The sequence below is a fragment of the Anneissia japonica genome, unplaced genomic scaffold (assembly GCF_011630105.1).
Source record: "Anneissia japonica isolate Jap-2015-1 unplaced genomic scaffold, ASM1163010v1 scaffold1812_len1207588_cov181, whole genome shotgun sequence".
Classification (NCBI taxonomy): Eukaryota; Metazoa; Echinodermata; class Crinoidea; order Comatulida; family Comatulidae; genus Anneissia; species Anneissia japonica.
In genome coordinates, this window is record NW_022726379.1 from 403,645 (window position 1) to 418,267 (window position 14,623).

Consider the following 14,623-nt stretch of genomic DNA (forward strand, 5'->3'; position numbering starts at 1 on the left):
GCCCTGCGGTGCGATAATAGGCCGAGGCCCTTGGCCTTTTTACTTCACTAATCCAGCTGGTCGAGGTGAAGACAGGTACTATGAATGATGATTCGGAAGGCTAAATTGTGATAATTTTAATACAGAAATAAACGGCAAAATATCTGCTTACGAACAATAGTTCGCGCGAGTTATGTTCATTGATACTGACCTTCATTTCAGACCAGTATTTACCAACTGAGATGGTGATCTGCGGCAATATCCAGCCTAGCTATGTTGTACGAGGCCAGCTGCGGTTCGGTATGTAACGCTCCCGATGCGTGTGCAAACCCTAGGTTTTGCCTACGCGTAGTAAATGCTACACATTTACTACGCGTAGACTACGTTAATCCTACGCGTAGCCTACGAAGCCTACGCATAGCAAAAGTTGCAGTAATTTTTATCTGTACTGCAAAAGCAAATTTGGGAATTGCGATAATTAATAATCACCAAAGTCATTCATTGCATTCTACTAAATTTGAAACATATCTGAGTTTGCCAAATTTTAGTTATCGTGGTATGGTAACAATTGACACAGTGCCTGACCCATCATCGTTGTCTCTTCTGATTTTAAACTGAATAAATTTAAATACTTGTACTCTTTATATCAACAACAGAACCCACACATCGAAGAAGAATGAAGAACCATTATGGTAGTTGTACACACACACACACTCGCTCCTAGGCCCGATGACATAAAGCCCTCTCCTTCCTAAGTGTACAGCTAGGCCTAGGCTGTATAAAATTCACCAAGTTTAAAGGGCGAAATTCAGCAGTTATGATTTTTTTTCCTTTTAAAATAGAGTAAAGTAAAATCTAATGAGCAAGTATACAAGAAACTAGATCTCGAAATGATGCACTACATATGGGTGGGAGTTAAATTTTGATTGGTGACGAAATATGATCGCAGTCACATAACCTGCAGTTGATTAAATGTGAACAAACATAATTAGGGTAAAAAAAATTCCGCATATCAAAGATTTTTTCTGCACGTCCTAATAAATTTTTTGTTATCACGGTTTTAACTAAAATATGACAAGTGGTCTTTTAATGAATCAATCACAAACTTAAAATAGATATAAATATTTATTAACAACAAAAATCTCAATACCATACACCAAAGCAAAATACATTACAAAATAAACTTGGATATAAAAGATTGTATATTTTGTCAATCATTGTAGATTGTGAAGTTAGAGACCTGTTTCATAAAAATACCAAAGCTTAGCACAACTACAAGTAGAAGCAAAATTAATTATACAGCATTACTACATAGTAAGTAGTGTAGAATAAAAACATTTTCAAGAATAAAAATATCAGCATACGAAACTCCATTATGGAGCTATGAATTTTCCAAAAATATAAGGTTAAGAAGTTAGCCTCAAAGCTAATGTAATTTTTGTTGGTTACGCACCACTGACGTTGGGCTATCACTTCGATATGTCTACCGATTCAGGGGCGGATCCAGAGATTTTCTGATTGGGAGGGGGGGACACGATATGGAGTCCACACTGCCACGCCCACCTTGGCCCCGCCATGGTTGGTGTAAATAAGTGGTAAACAATCGAGCTCTCCTTTCTCCCACTGCTGGATTGCCACTGAACTCATGGGTGCACTCCCTTTTCCCCCCTTTCCTCTCTTTAACTCAAATTTTTCTCCCTCTTTTTTATTTTTCAGCTTGACCACAAAAAATTGGTAGGGGGTATATGTTTTATCGCGTACAACTTACATTTTTTATCTAACCGAAAAAACAAACGTTTCTTGTACAATTACAAGTCTACCAATGACTATGGGACACACTGTATACCCGCCGCGAAGCACTGTTTAGGAGCCTATTTGTTTAAAAACATACCAACATATTGTGGCTATTACATCTCTCACACACATTTCACACTGTATTATCTCAAAAGTTCCACTCTGACCTAGGTCACAAAGAACTAATTTAATTTGAGCTGAATTTCAAAAATAAAAAAAAAAGCTACAAAATGTCTTAGAACCTGGTCATAAACATTTGCATATTGTATGAGAGGATTTAAAAATTGCTATTGAAACTATTACTACATCAATATTACTATATGGACCAAATGAGGTTTGAACCGGGATCTTTACCAAGTACGTAGTTATTTTTGAAAAACCTCCAATGAAAGGACACTACAAAGAGCTATGGAATTTATAGACGGCCGGAAATAGCATTCTCCGACTTAAATTTGAATGTGATTCACTTCACCCTCACATTTTTTCCCAAAACAATTTAGGGACAGTGGGGATGAGGGAATGGAAGTCCTTGAATTTGCCTCTGCTAAATCATTACCATTATTACAGTAATGAAATTCTAAGGCATGTTTAACAGTATTAACTCAAACAGCTATTGGTACAATTGATTTACCTTAACCTGGAGGAAGTATTACACAGTTGCACAAAATGACTTTCCTGTTACAAGTTATTAACTGTAACTATTGATTGATTATTGGTACCTACATATAACATCGATATCAACCTTTACTAAGAGGTTAGGTCAAAAATCATATTAGAATATGGCTATCAAATTCATGTCTCCTTAAAATATACCGTATATTCCGGTGTATAAGCTGCACCTGTGTATAAGCCGCCCCTGTAATTAGGATGCGAAATATCACAATTTATTGTGTCACATGTGTATAAGCCGCACCTATTTTTAGGCTCCAAACCGTTCCTACAATGTTAGGTTTTTAATTATTTTGAAACATTGACATTATTTACAAATGTTCACATAAAAAATTTTCATCTTTTTCGGCCGATTATTAAACAACAAACAACTGGAAATGCGTATAAACTTCTGGCTACCGCAATGAAACAACGTATTCTTGTGCTAGGCAGCTCTAGGGAAATCCCCATTTCTTGCTAGTTTAGTTTAAGTTAAATAAAATCTAATAAAATAAAATACTTATTGAGTATATTTATCTATTTTAAACAATCATTCTATTAACAGTAGGTATTAGGCTAAAAATATTGGTAATTCTAGGACTAAGTCATTACTACTCACAGCCCACTGTGCGAAGCATGCACCATCGTGCACCACGTTTTATAAACAAAAACAGAACCTTAGAAATATCATGTGATGCAATTAGTTTACTCATGCACAGATGACGTATGCCTTTCTTCAATTAATTGTCATTAATTTCCAGTAAAATAATTATTATATCTTCAAGAAAACTTGTGTTTTTATAGCAAGCCACCAAGAACCAGACGTCGAACAGCAAGTTTCACAAGCTCACGTGTTTTGTTGCGACATTGTAAATGAAGCTGCTCACGTGACCTCTAGGACTGAAATGGCGAAAACTCCCGAAAAGTAGTTTGTTATTGTTTTGAGCGAAACGGTTTCGAACAGAAACAGCGTGTTTCAAAACTGTTTATGAGTGAACATAATTTAAACAACCCAAACCATTGCTTGAATGAAAATGTAGTAGGAATCCTAGTACAGCACTGTAGTGAGTATAATTACAAATACTAGGCCTTCAAACCGGTCCTACCCTAGACTAATTAATTGGGCTAGCATGTGCCCAAGCTAGACAGGCGGCGCCTAATTTTCGCTGCGGCTCGCGATCTGAACTTTTTGGGGAGTAGGTTAATGACCGGTGTATAGGCCGCACCCCAAACTTCGGGGGAAAATCGGGTATAAAATTTTCGGCTTATACATCGGAATGTACGGTATTTGTTTTTTAGTACAAATACAATATAGAAAGCAGCTGGAAAACACTCAAAATACAAAAATGTTGCGTCTGCTTCTCCACAAGGGCCGGCAGGATAACCAGGTGCTGAGCCAGAAAAATGAATTAGGTCGTCCAGAATGGAAGCCACGGTCACACCCCTACCAAACATAAGGAAAAAATAGAAAATTATGATCTTTAGAGGTGTTAAATTAGCTATCACAGAGATATTTAAGTTACATACGTACAGTAGATTGCGCAAATCTACAGTATTTCTAGGCTACGCTGATTGCATATTCATCTATGTTGCCTTAGTCTAGTGCAAATTCTACTCTAGGTCCTCCAAATCGAGTGATAGGCCTTGACCTGATAATTTGTTGACTAATAAAATTTATCTTGTGAGATTAACAACAAATCTTCTTTACGGTATTTCACGAACTAATTATAACTAGAGAGTTACGAACACCAACAATATTATGTTGGAGAACCGAATCTCAAGTATTGTATTTGCAGAGATACGTGCATGCGTTGTGAACGACTAAGAACCGTCCATTTGCATATGGGTATAAATGTTTTTAACACGATGCGTGTGGTAAACAAACTTTTCACCAGGTAGGAAATGGTTAAGCCTTACATTTTTGGGAATCCCCACGAATATTGGTATGGAAAAAACGTAGGCCTACATTCAATCAATAAATGTTGTTTTTATTGAATGTAAATATGATTCAGCTTTAGTTCAGTGTAATATTCGATATATATAAAGAATATTTATATTTATAAATAAATAAAGAATTTGCTAAGAGTAGACCCAATTAGGCTAGGTCGAGCGGATTAGGACAAGCCGCCCAAGCCGTCACGGTAAAAGTGGCCGTCCTAAATAATTTTTGGCCATCCAATGACGGCCTGGCGACTCGCTGGCTAAGCATATGCCGTCAATGTGGCTCTCCAATCGATGTTGGGAACCAGAAAAACAATAAAACACAAAAAAAAAGTAGAATATAAATTTAGATTTATACATGGAAAATTTCAGTTACCATTATCATAAACCATCATAACAACCAACCACCATTATTAAATTGACAATATTATATTTATGTGGGTTTTTTTTTTTTAACATAAATTTTATTAATATAATCGGATACAATATACGACAAGACACCCAAAAGACTCAGTATCCAGACATGCTAAAGCAAGATAATGGACAGTCATTATACTGTAGGTTATAATAATGTTTCCTGAGCAGGTTACTAAAATAGTTGAATTTATTAAGTGCTGCATCACTGTCATTGAAAATGCTCACTGCTATCTATGCATTTCAAACACTTGAAGAACACATCAATAAGGTAGTCAACATGAAAAACATGAATCCAATAACAAATGACATTTCAAGACCTCAGAAGGGGAGTTACATCTTGAGGGTCCCTTAAATAGTCAAACAATAAACGGAAAACCAGCTCTTCATGAGGCACATAAGAGACATTTATGTAGGCAGATATTACTAGCTTGTTTTTATCTTTGCTTTGGTTGCGGTCGGAAGGCCGATATTTTTGGGTGCTGCATATGAATTAGATTTATTTGTGAAGCTAGTTTGTCCTAGCAAAGAAGGCTCTTTTGCATTTATGACCGCACTTGAGAATGATTGCAAAAATTAAATCGTTCTACCACCACCCTCTTACCCCTCCAAGTGTCGGTACAAGTCCTGCCATTGTGGCACCCAGTCTTCATATATTGTCATACAGTATACTGTGTAAATGTTACAAATTTATTCGTTATTAAGTTGGATGGTTATGTATTTTTACTGCATTGCAACTCCAAGTAGAGCCTGTAAGGCTTCTTAGATAATCCTTTTTTAGTTGCAGCTGGTTGAAATGGAAAACAATTACATAATTTGTTGTAGGTCAGCATTTTAGTAAATTTTATTTTAGTCGAGTGCTGACCTATTTGTTATATTTCAAACTTCCCTTTTCATCATTCATGGATTATGATAATATCATGCAATGCAGTGTAAGCGTTTTCCTTGTTGCATGCGTCTGTTTACATAAAACATATTATGTCCATACAGTTGGAATTAACAGCATAAATATCGTTTCAACGAAGAAGCAAAAATTTAAAAACAAACTGAGTAAAGGGGTATTAAAAGAAGTACAGTAAACAAACAAGCAAAAAATCAAACTTTATCAATGTACCTATTATTTATTAACTGTTTACTTTTGCTGACTAGTAATAGTATGGTCTTAACAATAGGCCTAATCTGATTGTTTAATTATGATCTCTTTATAGTTTATATGCTTTACAAGTTAATAATGAGTCAGTAGCACTGAGAAACTCAGAACAGAATGATGGCAATAAATAATTTTTGAAGCGAAGTAAAACAATGAAGGTGGTAATGCAGTAAAAGATTTATAATGACTATAATGTGATACACAGCTGAATCAGTGTAGTAGGTAACATTCCAATGGCTGAGTGGGCAGAAACAAATTAGGAACTCAAATAAGATCATACTCTACCAACATAATCAATAGACACAAGATGTTCCTCTATGAAGACAAAACCATGCTTATTTACCACTTTACTCCAATATAACCAAGTCTTTTTTTTATCTTAAATGATGATAAGCATGTTACATTCTTACAAAAGTATGTTGTATTAAAATTTGGTGTTTTTTTTTTGTATCTTGTAATTTTTTGTTGCTTCAGGTGAGCATTAATGTTTCCAATACATCATGTTTTGTTAATTTTATAGTAGGATATTGTATTATACTGTAGGCCCTTCATGAGTAATGGAATAATGAGTGACATCACTTAGGAGCATATTGCTCAATGACAGTGGTAATCTGTTGGTTCCTGTATTATAAATGTTTTACTTACAAGAAGCCGGACTTGGGAGATATAAGGCCAGATCAACAAGGATTTGGTAGGGATTAGGGTACCTTTGGGAATAATGATTCACACCTGATTAGAACAGACTACATAGCAAAACACGTTGAGTTGATCAACCATTAAATAATAAAAAAATGTATTTTTAACAAATTGTATTACTTCTAATAATTCATATTAACTATACATTAATATCACATCACATATAAAAAAACATTTGAAAGGTTAACTTTATGATAAAAGATCTACTGTAAGGTGAAATGACTTCAGACAATAAGTATTACTAATGACATTCTAGTCAAATTAAATTTTTATCAATCAACTGCTAATTTAAAATTCGAGCAAGTAATCAACTACCTATCTATTTAAAACAATAATGTGTCATCCTTTATCTACAAAAAAACAAACATGTTTAAAGGAATTTACACTGCGATTGCTATTTTTTGTATGAATATAATAAAATAATAGACTTAACGCTAATAGATTAGATACTCGACTTTGAGTCTTCCACTTGAACGCACAATCGTCAATAAATTTTACTTAGCCACACAGAAATAGTGGTTATAGTCTGGACTGTCCAATGATTACACTTTTTTTTTTAAACCAATAAAACTATAATAGACTGGTATCTAGTTAGCTCTAGAATAATATTTTTGTCATAACTCATAAAGTAATGACAGGCCCATAAACAGAATTCCTTAAGGGAATGGATTCACAATGATAGCCACAGATCCAGGGGCACCCAGGATAAGTCCATGGATGATGCATGTATTTGAGCAAGTAAATGGTGAATTTATCATCATATTTTACTGGATGCACAGAATTGAGGTAGTTTTGTTTATCAGAGGGTTCGTTCAAAAAAGGATTTGGACCAACCATAGAAAGCCCCTGTCTATAGGCATTCTAACCTGTTGTCAAAGTAAAAAATAAATATGACATATGATACTAACATTAAATCATTTACAAATAATATTATTAATATTTGAGTGTTCTGCTTAGTCTTGAATCATCTCTTAGTTTTACTATACTTGACATGTCACACGATTCCGTAAGCCTGATATGTACGTCAGATACATTATTTCCTAGGTAACCATAACACAATTGAACTTTATGTCTCAAGTATTATAACATAATCCTAGAAATGATATTAGACTGAGCACCAATCAGGAGAGACCTTATTTAATCAAAAGGACTGTGAAGGTATGTTTTCTCTCCCCTAAGGAGACTCAATAAAACACTCATTTGTGTCCACACTAACTCAGTCAAGCTCAGCTTGAGAAAAATGTGAATAACACGACAAAATAAGAGATAAATTACAGTATGATTTCAAAGTAAATTTCAATCTGAATTCAGGGCAATAAACAGCAAATTCTTGGTTTTGTTTTTTTCTTCCACTCTTTATAAGGATTAAATAATAGTCCTACAGAAAATATAATTCTTATTCAACTCACCCTAGGGTATTGCTAAATCCCACAAACATCATGTTTTAGGTGAAAACTTGATAGATGAAATACCTCATACAAACCTCTGAACACATCACTCAGACCTCTTGATAATGATCATATACAGTAGTGTGTTGCAGAGCATACCAATAAAATATGACTAAAAAATGAACTTTTTTATATTAATACTCCACTTTTTTCATTTTGTATGAAAAACCTTCTTTCAACCCACTCGGTGTAGTATGAGCTTGCAGGAGATTGGCAGGGTTTGTAGAGTTTAGCAATACGCTCACAATGAAGTTAAATAAGTAACAGTTGTATTATTTTACATTAACAAGTAAAAATAATACAATGATAGAGCTAAATGCAAGTAATTACAATTTGTGTAAGACTTTATTTTAAAATATGAAATATAATATAAATGACATGGCAACTTCAAAACATACAGTACCAACGGAAACTATTGCAATTTTTCCTGCACGCAGGCTACGTAGATACATCGCAGCCTGATATAAACAATCTAAGCAACGCTACGAAAATCCAGCATCGGGCAGCATGCGGACCAAAGGTTAACCTCGTGGCAAACGTTAAAAAGCTGTGAGCTGTGTGCGTAAAAAGTGAAGAAAATGTGGTCCAACATGACTAGCCTTCATTCGGCGAGGTAGTGATTTCTGTAGTTCCATTAGTATTAGATCGCTTTGCAGGTTCTACTTCAAATTACGCTAAACAAAAACAATGTGATGTTTAATCATAATATTTCACATCATTAATATTTTGTACTTGATTTGTCATCGATATTGTTATTTAAAAGAAGAAAATGCCTACTGCCAGAACAATAATATCAGATCAAAATGCTCCGAATTGGAAAGTTAACTAACTGTATAATTATTGTCTGCTTTCCTCCTCTTAGGGGAAAATGTCAGCCGTAAATGACATCGAAATTTGAACGTACTGAAGGCTACCTAGCTAAACACGGTTTAAAAACATGATCGATCTAATAAGGTAGGAAATAACAAAACAATAAAGTTCTAACATTGTTTATTTAATAGTAAATTGCAACATTGCTCATGTGTTGAAAGCTGGTTAACTATATTTCAATATTGTTTACACATTGTTTATCAGCCGATGATAAAGCCTACGATCATTGCAAAGCTAATTAAAATAACAATGACCTTCATAGTGGTTCGTAGAGCTACGTTCAAAACGTACCTATGAGCAGGTTTTTACGAGTGGTTACGCGCAGATACGAAGCGATAATTCACAGCTGTACTGTAATAATGAAGCCATTTCAGTTCTGATGTAAACTAAAATTATATTTTCTTACAAAACCATAAGAAAAAAGATCTTAACATTCTTTGAAATTATAGGGCCTATCTTATGTATTGATAAAATTAAAAACCACCTCCAGCTTCAGGTATCACACTGCTGCAACTACAGACAGCCAGGAAGAAAAACAGTGAACAACGTTGGAATGCAATGTACCTAGTGGGCTGAAATTGGTACCAATTTACCTGGCTATTATGATGATATTCTTGGCTTCCCTTGAAGGCAAGTTGTATTCCTATTGACAAGAATATCAACCAGCAGACCCTACTAGCCTACAATTATCTTTAATCTAAGAATTTAAGCAAAAAATGATATCCTGTTCAGTTAAAAATGGCATTCAGTAAGATTGTATGCTTGTATCAAGAATACTTATCCCAGAACAAGCCCCTAACTAGAGGGCAGATTACAATTCAGGTGAACCCTTCATCTGATAAACTATGCCCAACCCAAAACTGATGATAAAATCACCATTATATGCTAGAGTATTTACAGTTTTCTTAAAAACCCATTTCATAGGCTAATTTAGGCAAAATAGGAGGCTAAACAAGTGGTAGCTGATTGTCAGTGGAGTGCTAAACCGATGGATCAGGATCCTAGGTCACTGGTTCAATGTCACACTATCGGTATCATTGTGTTTTTAGCTACATTACACAATTTAAAGTGTTAATCAGTACTATAGTAGACCGAGTTTATGACTGTCACCAGTTTTACTTTTATAATTAAATATGTGCTATGGTAGCATAAAACAACATTCTGGAATATGCTTCCTGAAAATACAAAAATGGCAGTTCATGTTTTGCTCCAAAGGGTATCTAACATTCCAATTATCAACCATTTATTGACATACTACCATTTATTGGAAATAATAAGAGTCGAGAACAGCAAATAATAACTAATTGTTCAAATTTACGCTTCATGAACTTACAGTACAGTACTTAGTAAAAAGAGATCGGAGGCCTAGAATCATGATCATTCCAATTGTTTACTGTTCAATATATTAAATTAAAGAGTTTCGATTAATTTAGTACATACAGTAATTCCTTCTTTATGTAATAATGTAAATAAATTTGCTTCAAATAGGGGTGTGCTTAAATACATCGAACATCATTTTCATAATTAAAAATGTAAAATTCCTGTGATATTTGATCCTCATTTATGTAAGGCAATCAATATGTACAAATGAAGAAAGGTGCAATATCTTGCGAGTCATACACAATAACAGTTAGTGATATCAAGACTTTAGGCTTGAAAAAACATACAAGAAACACCTGTAAGTATTAACTCTACTTTTAGTAATTGACCTCAATTGTTATAGAAAGATTATACTCAAAACCAATTATAGCATATACACTCACAATTAAAAACACACATGGGTTAATTATGGTAGAGAAATAATATACTATGAATTGAGCAAAACTTGAAACCATTATACTGTTACTACTCAGACATGGGCCTATCATATTTGTAATTTAATTCAATAACTGTCATGCTGTGATTGCCTAACTATTCAAACTAACGTAGAATTAAAATAAAAATCCCAAGACTTCAAATTCCAACACACTATTCCCGTTCCCAAAGAAAAAAAAAAAAATTCTACCCACAAGCAATTAACCTTTAAGTTTACACTTAGGAAAACAAAAAACAGGTAAACAAAATCTATGAGGACAGCATTAAGCCTAAAAACACCAAGCAACACCACCAATTTTTTAGCCTTATCAGAAGTGAACAACTTAAATTAATTCATCTAGTTTTCTATTCTATGTTAGCCCTCAACAATAGGGTTTTTCTATGAGTCTGGTTTCTTTTTATATTTATTATTATTATTATTGGGAAATTCCATATTAGAAAGTCAAAAAATGCCAAAATCAAAAAATGATCAAAAATATCTGCTTTTGGGTGAATTGGATCCAGATAATACTGGTATTCAAAACAATTATGTTTTTCATGACAATGATGGGAAATGCTATATTTTATATAAAAATGATAATTTTCTTGATTTTGATGATTTTCACCAACTACTATTCATTTTCCTCTTTATTTACAGATTGATTATACTACAGTCGTTAATGATAAGCCAACATTCAGTCTTGATAAAGATTTTTTGTTGTCTCGTACGCAACACAGTAGTCTAAAGTTAGCCCTAAAACCACATTTCAAAAGATAAAAGCTTTCAACTTCAGGTCCTTTTGAAGTTGAATTTATTGTTAACATTTTTCCTCCAAAAACTTGATTTCAGCCAAAATAACAATCATGCGTTGTTACCTATTGTACAACATACATGTGATAAAATATTTTTCTTTTGAATCATATTTTTTTTTTTTTTGTCTTTTCTTGTATATGTCCTCTGATAACTTCATTTTCCCTAAATGTTAATGTTTTTGGCTTTTTTCTTGTCTTCATTCATACTTTGTTTTATTATATTTTAATATTATTAAGTTTGTACCTGATAATTTTAATCAAAAGTATATTTAGTGTATTGAAATGTATTGATTTTATTGTTTTGTATTTTTATTATAAGAATTTCTAATTGTAAGTTTGATGTAATTTAGCAGCTACCAATTCAGCTGTCAAATATTGAATTTTTTGAAACTGAAAATTAAAATTATTACAAGTTAATAATCAGGCGGCAAAAACAGTTCATGAATTTCCTGTACACTACATATGGAATCGCCCTATTATTCATATTTTGAAATCAAATCCAAGATAAAGAAGAGGATATTAAAAAATAAGAAGTAAACAAATTTGGAAAAGCCATTGCAAAAGATACAATACCAGCAGGGAATACCAACTGCCATGTCTACTTTCTTTGTACAGTAGTTGATATTTTGGCATTTTCCTCTTTTTTCTAACCAAGAAATAGTCTGTAGGCCTAGAAAGTTGTACAAAGCTCCAATTAGATTTTGGTTTTGGGAATGGGTCATTCTCCTTTGAATTTTCACTACAGTATGAAAATGTGTAGGATAAGCTATCAACTTACATTCGCATAGCAGATGCTTAAGTTGACACCAAAACATGACCGTACATTTATATAGATACTAACTCATCTTTTGATACCAATGCTGGGCAACTTCACTGACAACTAAAATGGGATTGACATTTGCAAACGTGAGCAAGTTTGAGTATTTATAACAAACAAAACCATAAAAATAATTAACTTGAAGAATGTAGACAAGCTCAACCATCCAGAGGCATGCTCCTACATTATTTTTTTTAGGATTCATGTAAATAATCTAAAAAATCAATCATACACCAAGAGAACAAGCTTGATCAACTGTTGTATATTTAGCTGGAAATAAGGCAGTTAAGAATTAAACATCAAAACAGATTACTATGTCGTACCGCCAACATACCCCGCCAACATACCATGGTGACTGACTACTATCAAGTGGACAAAATAAGTTCCTCCACAGCTTTGCTAATTTTCCAGCTGATATGTATTAAAATTAAAACACAATAATTTCCAATTAAAAACATTAAAACACGAATCTATATACTGGATTATGAGTTTCGTGTTGTAATGTTTTTAATCTCCAATTAAAAACATTAAAACACAAAATTCATAAATCCAATATATAGATTTAAGGCTAACTAAAGACATTTTGTCATAAAATTAACTGAAATTTAATACTTAATTGATAAAAAGAAGAGATATTACATGGTGTTGTGTCAGATAAGCATAATCTTTTCAAAGATTGGAATCAACTAGTCATCTTACAATCCACTCTTAATGAAAGTTCCTAAAAGTTGTATTCTTCATGTTAATGAGGTCTGATATAGAAAATTGGCTCATGACCTTTTCCTTGTGCGACACTGTTAACTGTTAAATAAATAATGGATAAACTAAACAAAAAATGCAATTACAAAACTATAGTAGCCAAAATCTAAGATGAAGATCTTTGTTAGCTAATCACAAGATTGATATAATTTTTAAAGTGGACTACATTTTTTTAAGTAAGATAAATGAAGAAAAAAATTGTCAGTAAGGTAGTGATTTTCAAGTAACAACTGCTTATAACTTTCCATATCACCAGCACACATGAAATTTCATAACTACTACACATTTACATTTTGAATTCCAGACTTTGTATCCTAAGAAAAATGTAAGCTTGCATGGACTACCTACAGATAAAACACAATGAGAAAGCTTTGGGCTTGGCACGAGTGCAGCAACCACTTTTGGTAGTGTTTTCAAAACTTTTGAGCTGAGTTTAATCTGAGGCTCCTGTCTGAACAATTATAAAAAAGAAGGAATCATGTAGTGATTGTCATGGCAACCATTAGAACTTACCTATACAAGCGTGAACTCTGACCGACAGCTGTGTCCGCAGTAAAATTGAATTCCTCCTTCCTTCACTGTAAAAAAAAAAATACATTTTTCTGTCATTTTGATCATCAGATTCAATTCAAGTAGACTTGCATTATTATACACAATTGATCTTTTATTTATTAGATTAAATACTATAATAATGCAATAATACAACAGCCTAATTATTTTTTTAGCAAGTGTTTTTGATTTAGTAAACCGCAAGTGAGCAATGTGCAGCCCACAAGCACCCCAATGGTGACTTTGTTGCAGCCTGCAAAAATAAATTGAAAACCCTACAGTAAGTGTGCCTTCCACCAACAATCTTTGGATAGAATACGTCCCGACAACGCTTACCAATCATTTGTAAAAAGTAGGCCTACAGTAGAGAGGCTTATTATTAAAACTGAGCATAATGGTGTACAGTATAAGACACTAAGCAGTGCATTAAGCTGTCTGGAAGCACACTGGAAACATCAAAGTCTTAGCAGCCTTCAGTGTTAAATCAAAAATTCACTCTCTGACCCATTTTATGCCCACCTCAGTGTATACAAAACTCCTGTACAAAACCTACAAACCCAATGCAAACCATCCAAACCATTTCTTAATATTAGAGAAATTAACTTCTATACCAAAATTTGAATACAGTATTATAACAAAGTCCTTCAAAAATTAATTTATGTTCTAGGTTTTGCTGGTTTTTTCACACTAGGTTTATTGAGGGTTTGCAACTTAGCAATGATAAAGTACCACATTTTACCATTACAAGTATTAGCTGGGAGAAAAAACTAGAGCCTTGCAGGAGTCAACATTCCTATGCATGATACATGCCTAAAAAGTATATAGGCCCTATATATATATACATCTATTATATATATATATATATATATACGTATATATACATACATATATATACATGTATATATATACGTATACACAAGTATATATATGTACACGCGCGTGCGTATATAT

General features: G+C 33.3%; 1 protein-coding gene across 1 annotated transcript in view; it reads right to left on the bottom strand.

Moving 5' to 3' along the window:
* Nucleotides 1-14,623, bottom strand: part of LOC117113121 (FH1/FH2 domain-containing protein 3-like) — a 47,824-nt gene that overhangs the window by 17,533 nt on the left and 15,668 nt on the right. Inside the window, exons 3-4 of the mRNA XM_033256367.1 lie at nt 13,637-13,701; nt 6,572-6,633 (exon numbers count right to left, since the gene is read on the bottom strand). Coding sequence (XP_033112258.1) covers nt 6,572-6,633; nt 13,637-13,701 — 127 coding nt within the window. The remainder of the gene's footprint in view (nt 1-6,571; nt 6,634-13,636; nt 13,702-14,623) is intronic.